Source organism: Aspergillus flavus, chromosome 2, assembly GCF_009017415.1.
Source record: "Aspergillus flavus chromosome 2, complete sequence".
Classification (NCBI taxonomy): domain Eukaryota; kingdom Fungi; phylum Ascomycota; class Eurotiomycetes; order Eurotiales; family Aspergillaceae; genus Aspergillus; species Aspergillus flavus.
Window position 1 is genome coordinate 2480866 of NC_092409.1, and position 23596 is coordinate 2504461.

Sequence of the window (23596 nt, forward strand, 5' to 3'; positions counted from 1 at the left end):
GCTAGTATGCACGATAACATACGAAAAGGATGTCTGCTGAACTCTACCCTGAATCAACTTTCTAACAAACCAGCGTCGATGCCCTGCGAAAAGAGTGTGGCCTTTAGTCCGCCAAACTGACGAGCAAAATGGCCCCCCTGGCAGGCGATGCAAGGTCAGTCCTGAAGGGAACATGGAGTCTAGCTGCGGTAGCGATTGTGGTTATGGTACTGCGGGTTGTGGCGAAACTAAAGCTTCGCCACGTCGGAATAGATGATTGTGCAATGATCACAGCTCTGGTGAGAACATCATCTCAGGAATCATACGGGGGCTACAACTCAACGAATAGATTCGGCTAACTGTTCAATCCTATATAACAGCTCCTTGCGCTCGTCACATCTACCCTGTTCAGCGTCGCTGTCGTTGTCTACGGCTTTGGTGATGGCTTGGATACACACAACCACTCGGACCTGGTCAATGCTTTGAAATACTATGTCATTTTGCAGGTTTTCGGTATAGCTAGTAGCTGTATGGGTCGAGTGGCGTTCATCTTCTACCTGCTGCCTATCCTCTCGACGACAAAGATCTCTAAGATCATCTTGCGAGGGCTCCTAACACTGCAGGTGGTTAACTTCGTTTCAATTGTACTACTCCTCTCACAGTGCCGTGATATACGAGGCATATGGGACCCCCTGTTCGCCGAAAGAACAGAGTGCATGGATGTTTCCGTTGAGATCTATTATGGATACTTCCAATGCTGTAAGTTGTTCATCAAGAACCCCAGCCGTTTTCTCCAAGAAACTCAGAAGTCTAGCCTGCAACGGCTTAACCGATTTGATCCTCTCCGTCTACCCGTCCTATATCTTCTGGAATCTCAAACTACGACTCCGGGTTAAGATTAGCTTGGTAATTTTAATAAGTCTGGGCCTCCTGTAAGTAGGAATCTAATTTGTGCAGAAGGAAATCCTACAATCCTTGAACGTCAAAGAAAATACCTAATCCAAAGCTCAACACAAACAGCTCCATGGTAGCAGCGGTAATGAAAGCCGCATATCTTGAGCAGATCATTACCTATGGAAGCACAGCGACATGCTGGGCAATGATCGAAAGCTATCTCGTCATCATCACTGCGTCAATTCCCTGTCTGCGATCGTTTATCGTTTCCTCCGCGCGACAGCTCTTCGCCAGCGACCACTCCGGTACCTTTCACCTTACCTCATCGTCCAGGAAGAGAGGCAGTGCTCACCGGTTGAATTCAAACAAATCGGCGCATAGAATGAAGCCTGATGCTATCCAGCCAAGCGCTGAGGCCTCGGGTAGTATGCAGAACTTCTTTGGCGAGACGCCGATTGAGGAGGTCGAGTTGGGTAGTAAGGCATCGGAGAACGACCATAGAAGTTTAAATGCGCTGGAGAGATCTAGAGGGGGAATCGCTAAAAGCGTGAGCGTTTCAGTTACTTGGGATGGGGATCATGATAGGGTGGATAATAGAAGATGATTTAGGAGGCCTTTCCTATGTAAATTATATCAATGAAGCTTGGTTTGTTTATAAAGCGATCTTATCATATAAATATCTGCAAAGGAATGAATCACCATATGTAAACAACAAGCAATCAATGCGTTATATACATGACTTGACGCTCTGAACACAACATATATAGTCACTATACACATCCAACAAAACACCAAATCATTGTCCAACGGTAGCCTTAAACAACTCCACCCGTTCCTTCATCTTCTCAATATTCTCATGACCAGCCACTACAGCCGCCTCATAAGCCAATCGATAAGTATGAATCGCCTCCGTAAACAGCGGCCGAACATCACACCAACCAGTGATAGCCCTCACCTTCGCCGACCCCGTCCACTGCGGGAAATCGATCAAAGCCGGGGGCCACGGATTCTCAGCCGGTGCCAATGACTCAGGCTCCACATACTTCACTCCAGCAGTGATACCATACTCAGTAACCAGGGTCTTGGCAATCTCATCGATGGTCTCGTATCTCCGCGAGGAGATGTTGAAGATCTCCCCCTCTATCTCCTCTCGGCGCGGATGTCCCGCAATAGCAACGTAGGCGTCTCCACAATCGTCAACGTGAAGTGCGTGGCAAATTGAGTTAGGAGGGACCGGTATCAACAATGGTTGTCTCGTATCGACACTCTGGGCTGCAGCTTCGAAGAAGCCCCTGTAGTAACTTGCAGATCTACCGTAGACGTTCGTCGGTCTAACCACGACAGGAGAAAAGACATCCCTGTGTTCGAGGAACTTCAACGACTGATATGTCCTATCAGCCAGAATATCCGGGGGATTAAGAGGACTTTCTTCAGTATGAGGCGCTAGCGCAGCATCCCCATCATAATGTGGTCCAATGCCGTAGTCCTTGCACCCGGATGAAAATATGACAACTGGACGGACACCATTCGCAGTACTAGCTGTGGCCAAGGTCCTCAGGAGATGAACTGTGTTATTGTAGTGCGGGATGTACTCGTTGATATTTTCTGTGGTGGAGATTATGGCGTCTAATGTTGGGGGAAGTTTGTTGCGGATGGTTTCGTGTGAAGCGATGTCGTCGATGCTCCCGATTATAGGGATTATTTCTTCCACGGCTAGGGATGTTGCTGTGGTTTGGGATCGGATGAGTCCGTATGTGATCCAGCCGGCTCGGACGAAGGCGCGAGCTACAGCGTTGCCGATGTAGCCGTTGGCCCCGGTGACGAGGACGGTGGGCATGGTTGATGGGTTTGTGTTGTTTAGTAGGGGATATGAGGATTGCTCTGTAGAGTAAGGGTTTGTTGTTGAAGAGATTTTTTCCATGCGAGTTTCTTATAGATGTGAAGACGGTGTATTATAAATCCAGTTGACGTTGGTTACAAATCAATGGTCATATGCTGGGTTGGGGCCAAATTGTGACTTAGTATGTATGACACATATATACTCTGGTAAAAGATGGTTCTAGAATTTATTAGCTGGAAACTCATTGAAGCTATCTATAAATGCACTGGTAATGTGCCTTTGAATGTTTGTGCTACTTATTCATCCCATAACCTCAATTTGATTACGATGATTGTTTGACTCTAGAATCAATACTCTTTCCTCTGGTTCTGGGGGTCGCCCGATGGATCACTCCGTAACTACTGGGGAGATAGCTTCGGTGAGACAGATAAACTTAGTAAAACCGTATTTTGTATAAAGCTGATGGTACATTTTATTATAATCATGCCGTATAGTACATACATAAAGTTTGAATATAAGAAAAGGAAAGAGAAAGATCTGAACCATTCTACGCCTGTGCCCCCCTTTTGGTTTTCCTTGTACTAAACCACTTCTTGATATCCCTTATGCCATGTAGATAAAGCCACGAGAAAGCGTAAACAGCGGCGAAATTAAACATGACAAACGCCCAAAAGATGCCCTGTCACAAGAAAAAGGATCAGTTTAACTAGGAGCTAACAAGAATAAAGTAGAAATAAAGGAAGTTCTAGACTTACATAGGCTCTCCACTTATGAGAGTAATATACATTGAAGCTTTCAGCAGCCTTGTAGAGAAGTCAGTATATGTGGCATTTCAGAAAAGAACTCGAGGGCCAGGGACACAACTTACAAAGGTATCGCCATCCGAGTACTGGCAGTAGGAGCAAAGTCCATTCCCCGTATCATGTACGTAGCCTCCAGCTTGCTGCGCAAAGGGACCGGCATAACTTTGGCAAGTCTCTCCTGGTGGCGGACTGAACTGTGACTCTTCTCTCGAGACGCATCGCAACGGGACATTATGTGTTACGACACCGAGAAGGCCTTCCAGGAGGTAGTGGAAAGGGGTGAGCCAGTACATCCAGGACCGCCAGAAGTGGATCAGAGCCTTGTACGGGACAACAACTCCGCAGAAGGATACGACAAATATAAAGAAACAAGGTACGAGAAGGGAGGCGAAGAGTTCGTTGGGTGCAAGGGCGGCGATGAACTGGCCGAACCCCACATAGAACATCTCGAAGAGCATTAGAAGCATCCAGACATAGCCTGAAGAGAATGAGTCTCGGGGGAACCAGACACCCCAGTACCTGTATCTGAATGAGCACCTGTGTACCTTGTCTGGGAAACGGAATGCTCTGCGTACCAGCAATTGAAGTAAATAGAACCGGCAACGATTGAGTACGGAAGTTCGGGAAGAATAGCACTAGTAACAAATGCAACCCATGAGTATATCTTGGAATTTGCCTCGCGAGACTCGTACAGATTCCGGAAATGGAGAAACCGCGGCTGCAGTTGCTGGATTAGCGGTGGCGCTATAGTGAGCGTCATAAATATAGAAAATAATCGAGATTGCATGTCAATATAACTGTTCCCCAAATGCCAGAAAGTGAAAGTGTTGAATAAGCCAGTAAATATGTGTAAAAGGAATTTTCCCTGTTGAAATAGTTAGAAACAAGTAGAGGGACACATCTTAGGGTTTGCATACGAGATTGTATTCAGGAGATCTCCAGTAAGCAACAAATGCACGTTTTGTTACTGCTACTACCTGCACCCCAATAGGCATAGCGTACTCGCGGCGGTCGTCATCATTGTCTCCCTCATTCTTATTTCGGCGTGATTGAATGATACTATCAATTTCCTCCGTCAATTGCTTGTTCTCAGAGCTTTTGGCCCAGACTTCGGACCAATCTTGGCCTTCATAATCAGGATTTCCGGCACCGATGACCTCAAGCATGTACTGAGAGGCGTGTTAGTTCGAATAGTAAATATTTCCTTAGCGAATCATTGGGTACGGTACCTCTGCAGGATTTGCGTGTGGTGGACACTTCTTGCCCCCGTTCCGCTCGAAGTAACTAATGAGCTTGCTAGAATCTTGCCCCAGCTCGCCATTATAGACAACTTTGCCCCCACTTTGCAGCAGTACTAGGTCGTCAAAGTGCTCGAACAACACGGCAGAAGGCTGGTGAATCGTGCACAGGATTGCCTGACCAGCATCTGCAAGCCGTCGAAGGAAGCGTACAATATTGAAGGCGGCAAGAGAATCAAGACCAGAGGTTGGCTCGTCCAGAAAGAGCAATAACTGCGGTTTGCTTGCTAGCTCAACGGCTATTGTCAGTCGCTTACGCTGTTCTTCACTCAATCCAATGCCCCCAGAGCCAACAGTAGCTCCTGCAATTGATCGCATTTCTAGGAGGTCGAGAATTTTCTCGCAGTAGTCATATTTTTCGTGAATAGGCACCTCTTTAGGCTGGCGAAGAAGCGCTGAGAACCGCAAGGATTCTCTCACGGTAGCTGTAGGCTCATGTATATCCATCTGCTCGGCAAACCCAGTTGCTCTTTGGAAGCTCCTTGGGAGAGGCCTGAGAGAGAAAGTGAGTTAGAGAAGCAGAGGAGCAGTGTATATAGTACTCACCTCCCATCAACTAAGAATTCACCGGTAACGACACCGAAGTTGATTCGTTGCGCCAATGTGTTGAGGAGTGTAGTTTTCCTATAAACATTGAATTAGTCAGTAAGTTTCCACATATTATCATGGTATAAAGATATAACTAACCCTGCTCCGGAGGCGCCCACTAGAGCCGTAAGGCGACCTGGTTTGACATAACCCTGAACATCTTGTAAAAGCTTTTTCTCTCTACCTTTGTACGGGATCGTATAGTTCACGTTCCTCCAAGTAAATATTGATGTACTCTGAGCAATGCCTGTGACCTTCTCTCCCGAGTCTTCTGACGCAGATTCGTTCATGTTCCCGTCAACGCCCTTCTCCTTATTCCCACTTTCCACGTCTTCTGGGAGTTTCTTATTCTCGAGGGCTCGTCTCACAGTTTCTGGCTCCTCGCCTCTTTTGAATATAGTAGCGGCACTACCCCCTTTATTAGGCTTTTGAAGCTCCATACCGAGCATGGTCAACGCAATGAATAGAGCTAACCACGCGATTATGATGCCGAAATTGCGCCACAGATGAGACCTGCTGTATGTAAATGCGCTCTTGATATAATTGGAGCCTCTAACAATTAGTTGATTGGCACTACTCCCTTGAATGGCGCAGGTTTGGTGTCCAGGTGATGCATTCGGACCATCCGGTACAATACTCGGTGGCTCGCATTGAATGTCTAAATTATAGAACTCATTCGACATAATCCCTTCGAAAGCATATTGCACGGGATTAATCCAGATAAGCCATTTCAGCCATGGGTGCATTTTCCAAGGTGGAATAAGATAGCCTAAAGCAATCTAGTCAGATAATTGCCAAGAATTCGATCCTTTCTAGTCCTACCTGTATAGACAACGAGCGCTTGGATAGCAACACCTGTAATACGCGTGGCTTTTACCATGGAATAAGCATTCTTCGTCATCAATATAAGGAGAAAAGCTTTTAGCATACCAATGTCAAGGGAACCGCACAATGCCCCAATAGTGCGAAAGAAGGAGTACATAGTCATCGTCAGGGTGAATATGAACAGAAAATTAATGAAGAACTGAGAAGCGGTTCTTGAAAGGTTGGCCATGCTAGACAAAACGTTTAGTAACCTAGCCATGTGAGTATCCTCGGGTTCTAGTGGACGTACAAATATACAATTAGCTCAAACAGCGTAACCTGGACGAATATTATGGGAATATCAACAATCACTTGTGCCAAAGCAAAAGCAGAAGGTCGATAGAAAGAGCTGAGTCTGTCAGCAATTTTGTAGAATCAAAAGACATCGTTATACCTACAAACTCTTGTGCTTTAGAATAACTGGTCGGGTATCGAAAAACGACGTAAGCTCGGCCATCGCCAGTAGAGCATTAAAGAGTAAAACATAAAACATCACACCCCCTCTCGTGAAAACGCCAGCACTAAACTAGATATCAGCTGCGTATATACCTCAAGACAAACCCGTGTTATGCTAACTGACCTTGTCTGGGGCAAATCATAAAACAATGAGCCGGTTATGAGGGCTTGTCCGGTCAAGATCACCCATTTACCTATTAGGGTCGTCTTGTCGCCATACATGATGAGAAATTGACGATGCGTTAGAATAGCAACCTGCTGGTAGAACGAAACAGTGTAGTTTTTCTTCTCCGATTGTTTTCTGGCAGCTTCGCGTTCCTCTTGATGAGATTCTAGTTCTTCCTCGAAACTCTCATTGTCAGCTAGGGCGGCCTTATATATATCACTCTTGCGGTAGATTTTCCGAAACTCCTCTGCAGTTCGAGGGATTCGGTCTTCCCACCCCTGTCTAACACGACGAGCTTGTGGGTCTGTAACTGATAACAAAAAGTCCGGGGTCGTCCATCTAGGGGCGCACTCGAACCCCAGGCTCTCAAAATAGTGGCGGGCAGATTCAGCACGGCCGTAGTAGACACATTTGCCTTCTTCTATGAAAATCACTTTATCGAAGAGTTTGTATAGGTTTTCAGAGGCTTGATAGAGCGCAACAAGTGTGGAGACGTTTGCCATATCAGTCAGGCTTCTCAAGCTTTGCACATACTCCAGTGCTGTACTTGCGTCGAGTCCCTTCGTCGAATTATCCCAAGACTGGGTGGATGCGCGAGTCACCAGGGCCTCTGCAATAGAGACACGCTTCTTTTCACCTCCAGAAATTCCACGGATTAGCTCGTTGCCCACCTTTGTGTCAAGGGCATGTTCGATCCAGAATAGCTTAGCAATGGCAGATAAGAATGTCTCCTGATATTCCTTTCGTGATTCGCCAGGAAGGCGTGATTCCTTATTCGGAGTCCGAGTTTTCAAGGCGAATAATAAAGTATCCCGTACTGTCAAGGTAGGGTAGTGAAGGTCATCCTCAGGATTGTAAAGCACTGAGAAGCTGAGTGGTCTGTTCATTCAGAGGTTCAAAAAGGGGAGGGTTACGGCATACCCTCAGAGCGGTACTTATCCGCCATTGTTTGAGCATCAGCACCCCCATAGCGTACGTCACCTTCGACGCTTTTATACCCTGATCTTTGGTTCCCGACCACTTTCAAGAAAGTTGAGCACCCTGAACCGGGCCGGCCAAGGACCAGCAGCATTTCCCCAGGCCGTACGCAACCCTGTCAAAGAAAATGTGAGATTTCTATTGCCCGGCCACCGTACTAGTGACTTACTGTAAAGTCATCTATGATAGTCCGCAACGGAGGTTTATTCCTGCCACGAGTTAAGAGGCTCTTGATCTTTCGAGGCAAAGCGAGGAGTATCTCAGAGTTCGTCGGTTGAATGGCAGCACCCTAGGAAGTATAAGAGCCCTGCGTTTCCCTCAGGGTAAAGGGAGAGAGATACGTACAAGTCCAACACCCTTTACAGTTAAATGCTTCCATACGACCCCAAGATGCCTCGTCTTTTCTTCGTCGGAGTTACTCTTCCTCTCGTGACCAAACATTCGTGAAACAAGTTTCATGATCTGAGTCATATCCTCTGACTTCCCTTCTGTATTTTCCCCAGATCCACCGGTACGTCGCCGAGAGAGTACACGCACGATCTCATCTTCAGTGAGGCGTCTGTTCAATGATCCGGGCCGGCTTGACTTTTCGGTCTCATTGAGCTCTGCATTCTGGTCTGGGCATGAATTTGAAGATAGGTTCGAGCTGGAGGCTGACACAGATGACAGATCAGAGGCAGTGTCTCGAGATAGGTGTCCGTGGTGCACGTCCATCGTGACGTTGCTATTGATGGTATTCTTTGTATCGAAACTGATGTTCTATCATTGAGGTTGGTCTCGACACTCGTGGTAATATGTGCTAAATCTAAAGAATAATGGAACGATAAATGTTAAAGGTTTGCTTTGCTGATATTAATAATTGCATTGAACCATAGAGAGTGACTAGAAACGGTATAGGATAAAAAGGAACTAAGATTGTATCGAATTGAAACCAAGGAAATCGAGACCAAATACGTCAGGATATTGTATGTGGAAAAAACTATTACGCCTGGTGTATATCAGACGTGGAAAGAAAACCTGTCTCGACGTCTCCATATTTTTTTCTCTTTCTTTTTTTATAGTGGCTCTTAGCCGCTTGGTGTAGTATATGACAGGTGCGGAAGTAATGCTAATATCCATCCGATATGACAGCAGAGCAATCGGACGTTCTGGAGCCCGAGGTTCCGAGCCAGGGTTGAAAGTTCAAGGGTACTTCAATTGCGAAAGATTCGATGTTCTTAGTCCATGGTTGTCGATCACTATGAAGTCATTGTCCCTCGATGGCGAATGTTCCATGGGTCCCGGCTCGGTCTTAATCGGTGGTTTACTTTTTATTTCCGATCTCGAGCGTAAAAGCGATCGAGAACAAACGCATGATGTCTAATTCGATCATGACCTGCTATGCGCGTTTGATTGGCATATCAAGTGATCAGTGCTTAAGAAGGTCCCTTCTATCTGACTACTTTGACTACGATTCCGCATGCCCGACTATGATTACAATCGTCGTAAATGCAAGCTCCGCCTGGATAGAAATCGAGTTCTTTGTAGATTTTCTGCCATGGTGCTAAAGAATGATCGAATCCTAGTCACTCGTGTTGAAAGGAGACTCACAAGCACTCGGGATAATGGCGGATTTCTATCAATGGTCAAAGCATGTGCCAAATATTATTGAGAAAACCACATTTAAATCGGGTGAAAATTACCGAGCAAGCGCTCACCATGGTTGGTATCTACAGAATTAAATCCCATAGGATAACCTAAAGACGGCCAATATGGGTTTAGTACATCTTTCTATGAGAAGTTTCAAGATAACTCTAATGACCACCTTGTAGCACACGTGTAATGATGAGACCTAGGCAGAATCCAAATTCAGGGTGTGCGCGTTGCCAGTGACTTCCATACAGTAAAGTGGGCGTGTAAGCCGTAATTGCCATTGAATCTACTATATATCCCTTCAAGCTCAAGCAGCGAGCTTCATAGTATTTGGCTATCCTTAAAGTAATGAGATACCTTGCCAGTGATTCGTCTCTTCGATATAGTGCTGTTTATGTTTGCCCGTGCTGTTGCAAAACAAGGGGAGATGTAGATAGATGTATGGATATCAACAACGGATTTACAATGCTATGAAATCTGGCTTGAATGTGCAGGACAAGGTTGGAGCTGTATTGGGTAAGTTCGAATATACGGACAGTCACATTATAGTTACACATTAACTTGAGGAAGTTGAGAAGATATATAGTAAAGTATTCCAAAAACCGAATCTGACCTGGTTGCAGTCGTGCTATTTTATTTACTGGACTATATGTCGAGCCCGTAACACTACATCCACAATAATCCGGTAAAGATTTCGTTGATATTTCGATTAGGAAGGCAGCAACAAACTTTTGGAATGTGCTGGTGACAATGAGAGCATTCATTTTGTGACTGCAAATATCGCGCGTGAGAAGTATACAGAGGTTGGTATGAATATGGTATGGCTGTCCAAAATATCCAACTTATGGGCCAGAGGACGATGGTGGGGGGGTAGGGCCCGAAGGCCCAGTGAGATTAGAAACTGTGAGGGATTGCTGGGGATTCCAGGGCTTAGAGGTTCCAGCGGTCTGACTTGTTGACGGGCTATTGGATCCTTCAGGAGCGGCCCCTGAATGATGGCCATTCATTAGACGTGGGCGCTTGGCTTGAGGCCCTGCGTTAGGACTTCGGGTGACATCATGTGGCAGATATGGAGAAGTCTGTTGGCTGGAAGATGCAGATGGCCCACCTGTCTGGATTGGTGACGGGGCAGGCGGGCTCATACCTGCTGGGGGTTGCAGTATTCTTGACCTGGACATGCTTCCTGAGTCATCACCGACACGTTTGCTATCCGCAGTACCATAATCATCCAAGACAGGACTAGAGTGTCCCACACCAACACGGCCCATGCTCTTGTCGTGCATCACCACGCGCTTCCACTTTGCTACCACATTATCATAGTCCCAGCGGGATGAATCGGGGCTGATCTTGCTTTCTTTGGTGTCCAAATCGCGGGCTACATCCCGAGGTAGTGGTAACGTGTCTGGAGGAAAGAGCGCGAACTCCCTTGGCCATTGACATGAGCCTAATCTTTCTACTTGGGCACGAAGTTGATTTGCTTCTTGTTGCACCCGAGCTAGCTGGTCATCCAATGACTTGCGCTTTTCCATCTCCCGGGCGAATGCTCGAGTAATCTCGAGCTGCCATGCATCTCGCCTCGTGTCAGAAGGGAGCGAAGCCCAATGCTTGAATGCCAACTCTAGATGCCGCAAACTGATGTCTTCATGCTGCTGCGCACTTCGAGCGATCATGTTCGCATCCAGACCAATACTTGGCCTCCCCGATTGGGAATTGCTCATAGAATCGGTAGAAAGTTGATCTGACTGCCACTGATCAATCTTAGCACGAAGAGCCTGTCGAATAATCTCAACATGTTCCACGCCAGGAGGCTGGAGTGGAAAGGAAGAAGGCGATGGGAACGGACTAGTCGCGAATAAGCTTGGAGGCGGGGGTAGCAGTTGCAGACAGAGTGAAGGAAACGTTTGCGACTGAATATCGAAGTCGAATGGAGACAATCGAGGGCGCATTCTTGAACTGTTATCCGTATGATTGGTCAGTGTACCGATACGCAACAAAGCAACTTGAATAGCCCATGGCAACCAGCACCATGAAGTGGAAAACGTACGTTGCGGCCTTGATATTGTCCAGTACTTCCCGTAAAGCCAGCTCCAGCGCTCTCATCGTATCAGGATTGTTGGCGCTAGCGCCTCTGCTCGCATAATCAGGGAGGGGCTTAGGGGCCCGAGTTTGCGAAGCGGAAAACCGTGATGTGCTGGAAACATCGTGGGACTGACTGGGGTTGGGAATATCGTTGATAACACCAGTCGCATGCCAGGTGGGGGTGTTAAACATCATTCTAACACCGTCGCGTGGCTTCGCACCTGAGTCACTCGCATACGGATCCAACTGGCCTTTCCCTATGATTCGTTCAGGAGTGTCCCGTTTGCCAGACGAGGTGCGAGCCTGTCGTCGAGTGATGCCACTTCGAATGCGCCGGATTTCCTCGACATCATGGACACCGTCCGGTTTCTTTTTAAAGAGGAACTGGTCGAGGTGACGGCCCAGGGAAGACGAGGTAAATGCTTGGTGACAATATTGACACTTCCGGTCTTTGACAGCTGCATTCTTTGCAGCGCCGGACTGCGCGTCATCGGCCCCAGCAGAGCCTTCCGGGGTATCTATCGGACGATTAGACGCGCTTTCGTCCATGTTTCACAAAGGACGCAATGGTTGTGGCTGCAGGTAGATGTAGAATCGCGGTGGGACTGAGCGAGACGCGTTCACGAAACAAAGGATAAATCGCCTTCCAACAATATTACCCAGTTCAAGGCATGACAAGAATCAAGCATGCGTAAACGCTGGCGATGAAAAGGCTATGGAAGATTATTTAGTAGAATGCAAGGGACTCGACAAGCCACAGGATCATCGAATGATAGAGTGGACAGAGAGGAGAAGAGGAGACCGACCAAAGGGAGAGGAGAGAAATAACGAGGGAACGTGACGATCAACCGACCGCCAAGCTTTTGTTGTGGGGGACATTTCAGCCTCTTATTTCTCCGATTAAGACGAGCTCCTGACCACCACTTGAAACAATAGAGAGCATGATTTGAGCGTTTCCCTCATTGGAAATAGATTTAGGAGTTATACAATACTCTCCCCCCTTGCATCGGAGTGTAACAACTAAGCATACAAAGCAATGCGGAAGCTAGTTGTGACTAGTTACCCCGATTGCACTAACCAAAAACTCGACTAACAGAGGCAATAGAAAGCCCAAGTTACAATGAATTTAACTGATTCAAGCATAATCAGGATAAGATGAGGGATAGCAACGAAAACCGTATTGGTATCAATGTCGAGAAATACACCAACATCATCACTAACTATTCTACTATCACCATGTGCCCCCACTCATTCTTCGAGCACTAGACCTACAGATTCGCCAAAGCTAGCTATGTTGCTTAGTTCTGGCTAATACCAGAATGTAAGCTTACCTCTTGGCTGATATAGTCTGCTAAGGTCAACATCTTCTCCTCCTCCAGTCGCCGTCCAACTATTTGAAGACCGGCAGGAGCACCATCGTACATTTCAGGATCATCTATCTAGGCGTTAGTAATTCCGGAACATGTCAACTTATACGAAAAAAGAAAACTCACATTGCTCATGGACAATCTTGTCTATCTCACTCAGGAAATCATCCTTCGGTTCAGGCACATCAACCTTCTTGTCTGCCTGGGTTACCGGGAACACGACGCTCGTGTAGTCCAAGAGATTAACGAACGCGGTATACCCAACATGGGCATACTTATGAGGGATCACTGCAGCGTGTGGCGCACATGGACAGATCACACCGTCGACAGGGCGCCCGGTACCGGTTATCTCAGCCGTACTGTTCCAGTAATCCATGTAAAGCTTTTGATATTGCCGCTTTTCCACATTGAGTGCAGCGATTTCTAGGGCACTCATGTGTGGAATACCCTCCCCCACAATACATTGGAGAGATTTTGGTTCTCCCGACAATCCAAGATGGTGTGCTATGTCCGCTCCACCATCAGCCACGCAGACCCTACCCTACTATGGTCAATATCACCAACGTTAGGTGAACTAGACAGATTAGGAACTTACAAATATGTCTATGCCAATTTGGTGGGCAGGAGGTTTCCACTCGATCACCTAGGAGGACACATCAATATATATATCTTAGTATACTCCTTGTCCCTTCAGGTTCTGCGTTACCTTATGGCCCAATCGCTTCAAAGTCTGTTCGACGATCTCGACAGCCCTCGCTATCGGTGGGTGAGGTCGGACCATGCCATCGTGGCGCATGATAGCAAATGCAAGGGAAGGAGAACCGTCAGCTGATTTCCTTATCAGCGCTCGAGTCCTTTCTTCAACATCCGCCCTCCAGGGAAGCTCCAGCACGAGTGGGTCATGGTACCATGGCTGCTGACTGAGAACAGTCTTGAACAGTAGTGTCAGAGAACGTGCGGTAGTTGCAAGTGGCCCAACGACCGATAAAATCATATTCTGGCCGTCAATTGAGTTTGCAGCGCCCTCATAGGGCATTCTCCCAGACGATGGACGAATCCCAAAAACTCCGTTGAACACAGCTGGGATCCGTATGCTCCCGCCGATATCAGTTCCAAAGCCACCGGGAGATCCTTTCAAAGCGATCAGTGCCCCTTCACCACCCGAACTACCTCCACTGGATAGCAGTCGGTTTTTAGGATTCCAAGTATACGAGATGATGTTGTTGACGGTTTCGCCCGCCATCAAAGTTGCAGGCACGCTCGTCTTGCAGTACAATACCGCTCCTAGATTTCGAAGCTCCTTAACGAGTTCACTCTCGAATGTGGCCCGCCTCGGATCGTCCTTCTTGCCTTGAAACGTTCCGATCCATCCTACGTAGCCCATCGTTGTCTCGACACCTTTGACATGGAATTGATCTTTCAAACTGATAGGCAGGCCGTGCAGCGGGCCGATCGGCTTTTTATGCTCAGCAAAGTATGCATCGAGTCTCTTTGCGTCCTCAATTGCAGCATCGAAGAACACCTCATGCAGACAATTCACCTACAGTAACCATTGAGTAACGTATCAAACACAGTGAGAACCGACAAAAACATACAAGCTGGTGCGCAAGTGCAGCCCTATGACAAAACGCCTCGGCCACTTCGACAGCAGTCCAACTGCCAGAAGTTGTCTGCTCCGTAATCCCCGCCGCATCAGTTTCCGTTATCTCTATTTCTTGAGGAGTCAAGAACTGTTGAATATAGGCGCCGGTCACATCACGAAGTTCATCCGCCTGGGGGATAGGATTCTGCAATCTCCACTTGGCAGGAATCGCCCCCAAGATGGATCGGCGTTTGAGGTCCCCCAACTGTTCATAAGTGGTATTAGTCATAGTCAGTAAGCTATTGGGGATCAACTAAGGGGAAGGTAGGAGGTATATGATGTTGCGCTATGAAAGACATCAAAGGAAGCTTTACAGAGAATTGGGGGGGGGAACTGACTTATTTATAACATTCGCCTTATCGCCCTAATGCACTGTTGAGACGGCAAATGGGATACCTAGGTCCTTGGAGGGGACGGTGCAACGCGCGGTTGCTGTTTTGAGCTAACTTGATGGTGGGGTTGCGGGGCAGGTTCGTATCGTTTATTGATTCAGCGTCTCTATTGAGATGCAGTGATACAGATTGAGTTATCTGTTACGCAAAACACATCACACGCTTTGAGAGCAATTGATGTTGTGCTTCGCCGTCGGTGTCTTGGCCAAAACTGCTGTTGTTGATTACTTTTGTTATGGACCTCGGTTATTCGATAAATTTATTCGAAGCCATATTTAGTCTGGACCATCATGGATGCGCTTGTATAGAGATATCTCAGTAACTTAAATTCTAAATGCATCAACACCAACGATTACCGAATTCCATTATATCTGTAAGCGAACCCACCTGAACGTACTAAAAGTCATTAAACAGTTACCAAAGCTGCCCATCATCCATCAACCGGAACATCTGATGATTCTCATAGAACCAGTCTCCCAGCTCCATCCCCGTTAAGTCCATTCCCATATTATTATTCAAATCAGTCTGTGGGGGCGCGGAAGGGTACACGCTGGGCCCATACCCAGGTATTTGTGTCAATAGCTGCTGACCACTATTCACCCATGGGTTAGACAAACCAGCCTCAGACACACTGTGTAGAACTCCAGGGTTAGAAGAAACCTGGTCCAGGTTCGCTGATGATGACTGAAGAAGCATGCTAGACCCTATGGCATTAGAATTCGCAATATGACCACCCGTGCTGTTGCTGCTTGGTACATTCATTCGTACTCCGGGAGTGCTAGCCTTCACTTCCACGTATTTTCTTGCTACGTCATATAGGGCTCGAAAAAGGCGGACCTGATTTCTGGACACTTTGTAGGTTGCTGTGGAGCGAACTGATTGGAGTACCTCGACAAAAGCGCCGAGACATTTAAGGTCGTCGGGCTCAGATGTCTCGACGATGTAGCAGAAAAGGACTATGAAAGGGAAGAAAGGAAATTGGAGTAGGGTCCTGGTCATATAAATTAGCAGTTTAGTTCATTTGCTAGTGGTGGATAACAGTTAACTAACCAGTTGATGTACATTTCCAGAAAGCTCTCATCCCAAGGGCATTTGAGAATCAGGGCAACACACTTTTCATGCTCTTTGAGTGCTTCTCGTGCTGTAGCTATGCATTCATCACAGAAGGCAGTTCCCGAGGGCTTCTTAGGAGGGATTGCTCGATAGATGAGTGATAGTAGAGATAGATTGCAGACCCTATCTGAACGCTGAATAATCTCGTGGAGATCGTCTCCGATAGCACGGCGTCTTGCGTCATTGTATCTTCTCTGAAAAGACCCATTAGTTTGGACAACGAGATCATGATCAAGCCTTCGAGTTCAACATAGGCATAGATCCCACGCATGCAATGGTGCGGTAGAAACGCAGGAGCTTACCTCTAACTCATCTTCAGAAACCATGAGTTTATTTACCTCAGCGACCAGAGTCCTTGCACGGGAGATTCTGGTATCAATCGGTTGCATAAGAGCACTAGGGCTATAGATATCATTGTATGTCTTTCCCTGGATTTTCGCTAAATCAATCCACTTGGGTACCAACAGCGTCTCCACATTCTGGTCGAAAGTCACCAGCGGTGCCGTGATATCTTCATCTCGAAAGGTTGACGATCGACCCAGTCGTAGACACAACCACTTCTCCGTGAGGAACACGGCCCAAAATAGGCGAATCTTTTGGTCCTTGGTCTCTTGGTTGTCTGTGCTTAGAGCGTGGGCGCTATGAAGACCGAGCGTTTGGGATAGATGGGATGCTGTAGTAATAAAACTCCATGCTATTGACGGCTTGGCCATCTGGAGACAGTATGTTGCCTAGGGTATATTTAGCATATGCTACTTATTAAACCAAAAGAGGTGTGGTGGTTGGGTGAAAAAGTTCGTAAGCTTACTGCAACATTCATAGCAAAGACAACATCAGTGGTGACTGGCATGTGGAATGGGAGATTTGACAAAACTGTCTCGAGATTATCCCGGCATAGCATAGCCTGGTCCATATAGTTCCCCTTAACCTTTTGATCTACAAACAGGCTAGCACACTCGCAGTAAAGCCAGTATAGGCCTCCGTTGACTATGATCATATCAGCATCTGTGGCTGGGCCAGGTGAGTAGACTCTTAAGAAGTAATCGTTGAACTGCGAAATAGATATCAATTCGATAAGCCAGAAACGCTGAACCCTGGGTTGCTCTAATAGTGTTGTATTGAGTCAGTAAAAGGCGCAAGCATTATGAAGATGATGGGCTGCACCTTTGGCCATCCGTAAACACGCAAGAGTCATTTCAACTGGTGGCATAGGGAGATGCCTTATACTGGAGCCATGGGGTATTGGTTTGGCATGTGGGTAAAGGTTTTCAAGGGTGTCCCTTTGCTGCTTTTGGTCGTCAATTATGTCATGTAGCGTATCAAGAATCGATGTCATCTCCTGCGCGATCTGGGCAGAGTTTGTGCTGCTAACCGCGTCTTGGAGATACCTCGTTGCGAAAATGGCGTGGGCAGACAGTGACGATCCGCCTTCATATTCAGTTTTAGAGGCTGCAGTGCAGCTCCTCAAGTCATTCTTCACTTGAGGATGAGACACAAATGTTGATGGACAAGTATCCGGGACACGTTCACCCACAGGAGATGGTTCGATAATCGCAGGCTGATGGGAGCCCGACGGGATGAATGGCGCATTGCTCAACGCGGCCACCTTTTGGCTGAGCTCATCCAGCTTCTGTACCATGTATTCCATTCTTTGCTCACTGATTATATTGAGTAAGTGCTCATAAGATATCCGATTATATGGTGGAGTACTTACTACTGGGCAGAAATCAAAACCCGTTGTCTTTTTTCCCGAGGCTTATAGCGCCCTGAGTACATACATCGAGTTTTTGCACGAATGCATTGTGAGCAGGGGACCGAGCGATCACAGCGAATCTAGGAAATGAAAAGGATCCTCTAAGTGACTAGTCCTACAGCCTTAGGGAATATGGCGCCGCGTACCTTCCGCTGTCGACAGCGGTTACACTAGCATGGGTCAACAAGCGATCTGATGAAGGGTGCAGGAAGCAGAAGGCAGGAATAAGCTCGTACAGCTCGTGCTTGGCGCTCTAGCAGTCTCCCATGCTCTTCTTTCTGGGAGTTATCCGGAGCGGAGGCGTCAGTCACGGAGTCATCGGTATCCCCCTCCATAAGTGCGGAAGTAATAGAACTTGGAGTGGGAGGCTTCCGGAGGAGCTATGAGTAGTATAATGGAGACTATACGAATAGTCCTAAGAGGGGCAAACATAGGAGTTGGCCTGCTAAGTGAGAATGCATCATTCTATGAAGCCTGGACTTGGTCGGAGTATATAGGAATTGCCTAGGATTGGCTAGTGGGTCGGACTTGCGGGATGCCAAGGACCCGCACTCCGGCGTCCGGCAACGGGCTCTTGGCATCCCGTAAGCCCGTCTAGCGGCCTTAATCATGGTTAATCTTAGAGAGCACAGAGTATATGCTGTAGAATCTTACCATTGTGTCCACATGCCAATTCAGCCACTGTAACACCTTTTTGGTTGGATACGACTATTGGCATGGACACCCCTTATTCCCCTCTAGCCATTTTTTTTTTGACTTTCTATGGGGCAAATCAGTTAATCATGCTTAGTGTCCCAGTTAAAGATGGCTGCGTGGATCTGATTCTTACAGATATATATAAACCTAGGCAGCCCCTGGAACGCTTAGTAGTAGTCTGTACATAAAAATATCAGAGGAACTTCTTTTCATTCTCTATGGTTATACGCTCATAGAAAACGCTTCTTTATCTATTCATATAACTACACCGGTATCTGTCCAGCCATGACCCATTCATCAGCAATGGAGAAACCAGCTGCTGGTTCCTCGAAATCTTCGGTCAAAGATAACCAAAGCCAACATAAAGACATACAAAGCCATTCCACATTCAAAAGTTTTCTGGTATAAAACAAGAACTCCTTTTCAATAGTCACGTATGCCTTGACTGAACATGACTTACAGAGAGTCTTCACATTCGGCCGACCTATCGATTATGTTCTCGGACTGATCAGTTTGCTTGCGTCGGTTGGCTCAGGTGTTGCCTTGGCCCTAGTAAACCTCGTAATAGGCAAGTTCATGACACTTCTCAGTGGTTCCACCTTAGGCACCAGCTTGCCAGACAACTTCATGTCTCGAGTCAGCAAATTCTCGTGAGACTCTATGTCCCTGATATGGAAGAGACTCAGGACTAACAGATACCGTTTATTCGCAGATTATACTTTGTCTACATCGGGATAGCCAGGCTTGGTTGTACCTACATCTACTCCTCGCTCCTCACATACGTAGCCTACCACTTGACTAGAAACATTCGATACAAATACCTTCGTGCGGCCCTCAGTCAAGAAACGGGGTACTTCGATCAAGGGACTGGCGGCTCAATATCAACGCAAGCCACGTCCAATGGCAAGTTAATTCATTCTGGAATATCAGAGAAACTAGGAATCTTCATCCAAGCAATTGCAACGTTCATAGCAGCTTTTATCATTGCGTTTGTCAGTCATTGGAAATTGACATTGATAATTTGCTGCATCGTTCCAGCTCTGATTGCTGTTGGCGGTGGCCTTTCGTTCGTTGATGCTGGATATGAGACGAACATTCTTAAAGTCAACGCGCAGTCAGCTTCGTATGCTGAAAATATTCTCAGTGGTATTCGAGCTGTCCACGCGTTCAGTCTTCGACCCAGGATCACCCACAAGTATGGACAATATCTACAAAGTGTGTTTAAAATTGGGATGAAGAAAAATCCAATTTATGGCCTCATGTTCGGCTCCGAATACTTTATTATATATGCTGGAATGGGTCTAGCATTCTGGCAAGGTATTCACATGCTCGCCCGAGGGAATATCCCAGACATTGGTACTGTCTTCACGTATGTCAGACCTTCTCTCTCTTTCTCCAATTTTGGTCGAACGGGCAACTTATGATCCTCTGCTAACGCACAAAAGTGTCCTTTTTTCCGTGGTTATTGCGGCGAGTACCATTACGGCCATCGCTCCTCATACAGTAACGTTCACACGTGCGGCTAGCGCAGCTGCAGAACTATTTGCTTTGATAGACAGGGAATCTGAGATCAATCCACTCGATGAGTCCGGGGATAAGCCGCAAGATACATATGGTGTGATAAACATCGATAATATTACTTTCAATTATCCCAGCCGTCCAAATGTTTGTGTATTAAAGGACTTTTCCCTTCATGTCCCGGCAGGGAAGGTCACCGCCCTTGTCGTAAGTTTCCTATCTCCTCTTTGTATACAAACCGGAAGTGTGCTAACCCATACGGCAAAACAAGGGCGCTAGTGGGTCTGGAAAAAGTACAATTGTTGGGCTTCTAGAGCGATGGTATAAGCCGTTGGCCGGTTCAATAAAGTTAGATGGGAGAGATATCACGCAGCTGAATCTAAGATGGCTTCGCACAAACGTCCGGCTTGTACAACAGGTAACTAGTAGCCATGGGCAGTAAGCAAATTCATGACACGGCTAATGCTAGTAAGGAACCGGTCCTCTTCAACGGCAGCGTTTTTGATAACATTATGAATGGCCTTATTGGTACACAGTGGGAGACTGCACCATATGAAGAGCAGCGCAAACGTGTGGAAGACGCAGCTAAGCTTGCATTTGCGCACGACTTCATCATGAACCTCCCCAATGGATACGACTCGTCAATTGGTGAAAGAGGGGGTCTTTTATCAGGTGGGCAGAAACAAAGAATCGCTATTGCACGCAGCATTATCTCTGAGCCAAAAATCCTCCTCTTGGATGAAGCTACTAGCGCATTGGATCCACACGCCGAAGGTATAGTGCAGCAGGCTTTAGATCGAGCTTCCAAGAACCGAACGACTATAGTAATTGCGCACAAATTGGCAACTATCCGCAACGCGGACAATATCGTTGTGATGTCAAAAGGGAGAATTGTCGAGCAAGGTCAACATAGCGAGCTAATTACCAGAGGCGGTGCATATGCGAGTCTAGTCAAGGCACAAGATCTATCAGCGGCACGATCGGCAGATGATGAGGAGCAAAGTACTGAAGACGAGATACCTGATAAAGAGTCTGAGCCAGTCCAGTCACTTGCTCGGTATCAAACGGCCGAGGCACAGCAGCTGACAATGCTCCAGCATCGCGAAGATTTTGGACTATACAAAAAGAGCGGCATTCTTCGCAGCATAGCCAAGCTGGTCATCAGAACACCTAAGCTGAAATTCTGGTACTTCCTCACTATAATCTGTTGCGCGGCAGGAGGTAAAATATGCTAATTCTACTATTGTCCATTGAACTGACTAACTCTCTTTAGCTGCCATTTTTCCGGGGCAAGCGCTACTCCTAGCTAATGTTATGGACATATTCTCAGCCCCAAATATGGTTGAACGCGGAAACTTCATTGCTCTAATGTATTTTGTTATGTCGCTTGGCTGTTTCGTTGTTTACTTTTGTCTAGGCTGGGCCACAAATATTATTGCGCAGGTACGGCATCTATCTGCCTTGAACATGACATTTTCACTGACTCGAGTCATCAGACTTTCAACAAGGTCTTCCGCCACGACCTCCTGAATTCCATGCTCAAACAAGATCTCCGGTTTTTCGACCGACCTGAAAACACAGTTGGTGCATTAACGAGTCGGCTTGACTCGCATCCACAAGCGATTTTAGAGCTCATGGGGTTTAACATAGCCCTTGTGGTACTCGCGGCAATCAACGTACTTGCGTCTAGCATACTCTCTCTGGCTATAGCCTGGAAGCTAGGTGTAATGGGTGTCTTTGTCGGGCTACCGCCTATGGTAATAGCAGGTTATGCGCGTATCCGCCTTGAAACCAAGATGGATACGGATATGGGAAAGAGGTTCTCTCAGAGTGCTTCGATGGCATCGGAGGCTGTACTCTCTATCCGAACAGTCTCCTCGCTCGCTATGGAGAAGAATATCTTGAAGAGATATACCAATGAGCTAGACCAAGCGATTCAAACATCGATTCGTCCTTTGTTCAGTATGATGGTGTGGTTCTCCCTGACTCAGTCTATTGAGTATTTCATCCTTGCATTAGGGTTTTGGTATGCTTTCTTCTTATACTCCTCTGTTTTTGTCTTCAGTTCCTGAGTTTTAGACTGACCATGAATTCTAGGTGGGGTTCCAAGTTGATTCATGACGGAGACATCACGTTTTACCAATTTATTGTCTCTTTCATGGGCGTATACTTCTCTGGCCAGGCTGCTGGCCAACTATTCAGCTTCTCAAGCAGTTTCACGAAAGCTAATGAAGCGGCAAACTACTATTTCTGGATAACAAATCTCTCTCCTCTGATCCAAAAAACTAAAGAAAACCGCGACAACGGACCGTCAAACAATTGTCAGGCGATTGATTTTCAGGGCATCCAATTTTCCTATCCTCTAGCACCAGATACCCGGATCCTGAAGGGTGTGTCGTTTAACGTACGTATGCCGTCTGTCACGCCTATCCTTCCGCTTCTATTGCCAGCACACAGAACTAACATTGTTATCACATTCCAGATACGAAAAGGCCAATTTGTAGCTCTAGTAGGTGCCTCCGGCTGCGGTAAAAGTACGATGATCTCGCTGTTAGAACGCTTCTACGACCCAACGCACGGCACCATCAGTGTTGATTCCTCCCCACTGAACAGCATGAACCCAGTTTTATACAGACAACAGGTCGCACTTGTGCAACAGGAGCCGACCTTATTTCCGGGGACCATCTTGGAGAACATCTCGTATGGGCTGGACATTGCACCATCGGAATCAGCTAGTGCTCCAAGCTCCGAGGTCGAAAATGCATGCCGCGCAGCGAATGTATGGGACTTTATCTGCTCGTTGCCGGACGGGCTCCAGACGCCCTGCGGAACCAGTGGTAGCCAGCTTTCTGGTGGACAACGACAGAGGGTTGCGATTGCAAGAGCCTTGATCAGGAACCCTCGGGTAATACTCTTAGATGAGGCGACGAGTGCGCTTGATACAGAATCGGAGAGAGTTGTGCAGGGCGCATTGATGCAAGCTGCGACAAGTGGGGAGAGGATTACAGTTGCTGTCGCCCACCGGCTTTCGACGGTTCGCGAGGCAGACTGTATCTTCGTGTTTTTGGGTGGCAAGATTGTTGAGTGTGGTAGGCATGGTGAGTTGGTTGAGAAAGGTGGTATTTATGCAAAGATGTGTGAGGCGCAGAGCTTGGATTCGGCGGCATAGGCTTTCCTTTATAGTTGATCTTGTAGACCCTTTGGATTTTTCTTTTTGACAATTTTGTGTTGATGTTTTGCCTTCATACAGAATGGTGCGAAGCTAATTGTCTCTTTTCGCGTTGATATATGATACAAGCATCATACAGATAACTGTTGATTCCTCAATATTCTGATATTCTCTCCCAAATGGCATATACTATTGGCTTGCGTCTGCGCTATCAAGCTATTCTATAACCAAGGCAAAGCTTCATAAACATCATTCGTACCCAAGTACCTGTGAACGTAACCAGAAGGAATTCGCGAATTCGTTGTCTTTCTATATGCTGTTCGAGGCTGCCGCTTAGAGAAAGCTTTGCAGTGCTACTGAGAACAAGAG

The 23596-nt window shown here is 46.9% G+C and overlaps 7 protein-coding genes across 7 annotated transcripts; 3 read left to right on the plus strand and 4 right to left on the minus strand.

Annotated features, from left to right (window-relative positions):
- Nucleotides 1-128: 128 nt before the first annotated feature.
- F9C07_3056 (uncharacterized protein) lies at nucleotides 129-915 on the plus strand (the record flags this gene model as incomplete). The annotated part of the gene is made up of 3 exons (XM_041289580.2): nucleotides 129-278; nucleotides 360-738; nucleotides 794-915. The coding sequence occupies 3 exons, from the start codon at nucleotides 129-131 to the stop codon at nucleotides 913-915; spliced, it is 651 nt and encodes a 216-aa protein (XP_041142626.2).
- On the plus strand, nucleotides 573-1573 carry F9C07_1227731 (uncharacterized protein). Its single transcript, XM_071507807.1, has 2 exons — nucleotides 573-738; nucleotides 937-1573. The coding sequence occupies exon 2, from the start codon at nucleotides 1004-1006 to the stop codon at nucleotides 1475-1477; it is 474 nt and encodes a 157-aa protein (XP_071363729.1). The 5' UTR covers nucleotides 573-738; nucleotides 937-1003; the 3' UTR covers nucleotides 1478-1573.
- A 96-nt stretch (nucleotides 1574-1669) lies between these two features.
- On the minus strand, nucleotides 1670-2710 carry F9C07_3055 (putative NAD dependent epimerase/dehydratase; the record flags this gene model as incomplete). Its single annotated transcript, XM_041284679.1, has 1 exon — nucleotides 1670-2710. The coding sequence occupies one exon, from the start codon at nucleotides 2708-2710 to the stop codon at nucleotides 1670-1672; it is 1041 nt and encodes a 346-aa protein (XP_041142627.1).
- Nucleotides 2711-2978: 268 nt separating this feature from the next.
- Nucleotides 2979-9715, minus strand: F9C07_2277344 (ABC-2 type transporter-domain-containing protein). The gene is made up of 16 exons (XM_041289588.2): nucleotides 8212-9715; nucleotides 8036-8155; nucleotides 7810-7981; nucleotides 6847-7750; nucleotides 6665-6787; nucleotides 6517-6615; nucleotides 6333-6457; nucleotides 6225-6272; nucleotides 5502-6171; nucleotides 5361-5438; nucleotides 4746-5307; nucleotides 4434-4685; nucleotides 4092-4381; nucleotides 3582-4035; nucleotides 3469-3516; nucleotides 2979-3392 (listed from the first exon to the last, which is right to left on the minus strand). Exons 1-16 carry the CDS (start codon nucleotides 8578-8580, stop codon nucleotides 3261-3263), a joined length of 4446 nt encoding a protein of 1481 aa, XP_041142628.1. The 5' UTR covers nucleotides 8581-9715; the 3' UTR covers nucleotides 2979-3260.
- A 625-nt stretch (nucleotides 9716-10340) lies between these two features.
- F9C07_3053 (uncharacterized protein) lies at nucleotides 10341-12126 on the minus strand (the record flags this gene model as incomplete). Its single annotated transcript, XM_041289589.1, has 2 exons — nucleotides 10341-11451; nucleotides 11543-12126. 2 exons carry the CDS (start codon nucleotides 12124-12126, stop codon nucleotides 10341-10343), a joined length of 1695 nt encoding a protein of 564 aa, XP_041142629.1.
- A 1488-nt stretch (nucleotides 12127-13614) lies between these two features.
- On the minus strand, nucleotides 13615-17892 carry F9C07_2057585 (amidase signature domain-containing protein; the record flags this gene model as incomplete). The annotated part of the gene is made up of 8 exons (XM_041284680.2): nucleotides 13615-14484; nucleotides 14540-14791; nucleotides 15867-15969; nucleotides 16029-16285; nucleotides 16394-16822; nucleotides 16900-17195; nucleotides 17256-17740; nucleotides 17870-17892. The coding sequence occupies 8 exons, from the start codon at nucleotides 17890-17892 to the stop codon at nucleotides 13615-13617; spliced, it is 2715 nt and encodes a 904-aa protein (XP_041142631.2).
- Nucleotides 17893-18825: 933 nt separating this feature from the next.
- On the plus strand, nucleotides 18826-23227 carry F9C07_2225616 (ATP-binding cassette multidrug transport protein; the record flags this gene model as incomplete). Its single annotated transcript, XM_041289581.2, has 10 exons — nucleotides 18826-18942; nucleotides 19003-19190; nucleotides 19253-19909; nucleotides 19986-20265; nucleotides 20330-20476; nucleotides 20532-21279; nucleotides 21332-21501; nucleotides 21555-22084; nucleotides 22156-22462; nucleotides 22541-23227. 10 exons carry the CDS (start codon nucleotides 18826-18828, stop codon nucleotides 23225-23227), a joined length of 3831 nt encoding a protein of 1276 aa, XP_041142632.2.
- Between the last annotated feature and the right edge of the window lie 369 nt (nucleotides 23228-23596).

Bases quoted from the DNA above. Each gene is read 5' to 3' on its own strand.
- F9C07_2277344 (XM_041289588.2), bottom strand. From the start codon at position 8,580: ATGGACGTGCACCACGGACACCTATCTCGAGACACTGCCTCTGATCTG. The intron at 7,982-8,035 runs GTAAGTCACTAG...TTTCTTTGACAG, and splicing joins CTATCATAGATGACTTTACA to GGTTGCGTACGGCCTGGGGA. The intron at 6,616-6,664 runs GTAGGTATAACG...TGACAGACTCAG, and splicing joins ATTCTAAAGCACAAGAGTTT to CTCTTTCTATCGACCTTCTG.
- F9C07_1227731 (XM_071507807.1), top strand. From the start codon at position 1,004: ATGGTAGCAGCGGTAATGAAAGCCGCATATCTTGAGCAGATCATTACC.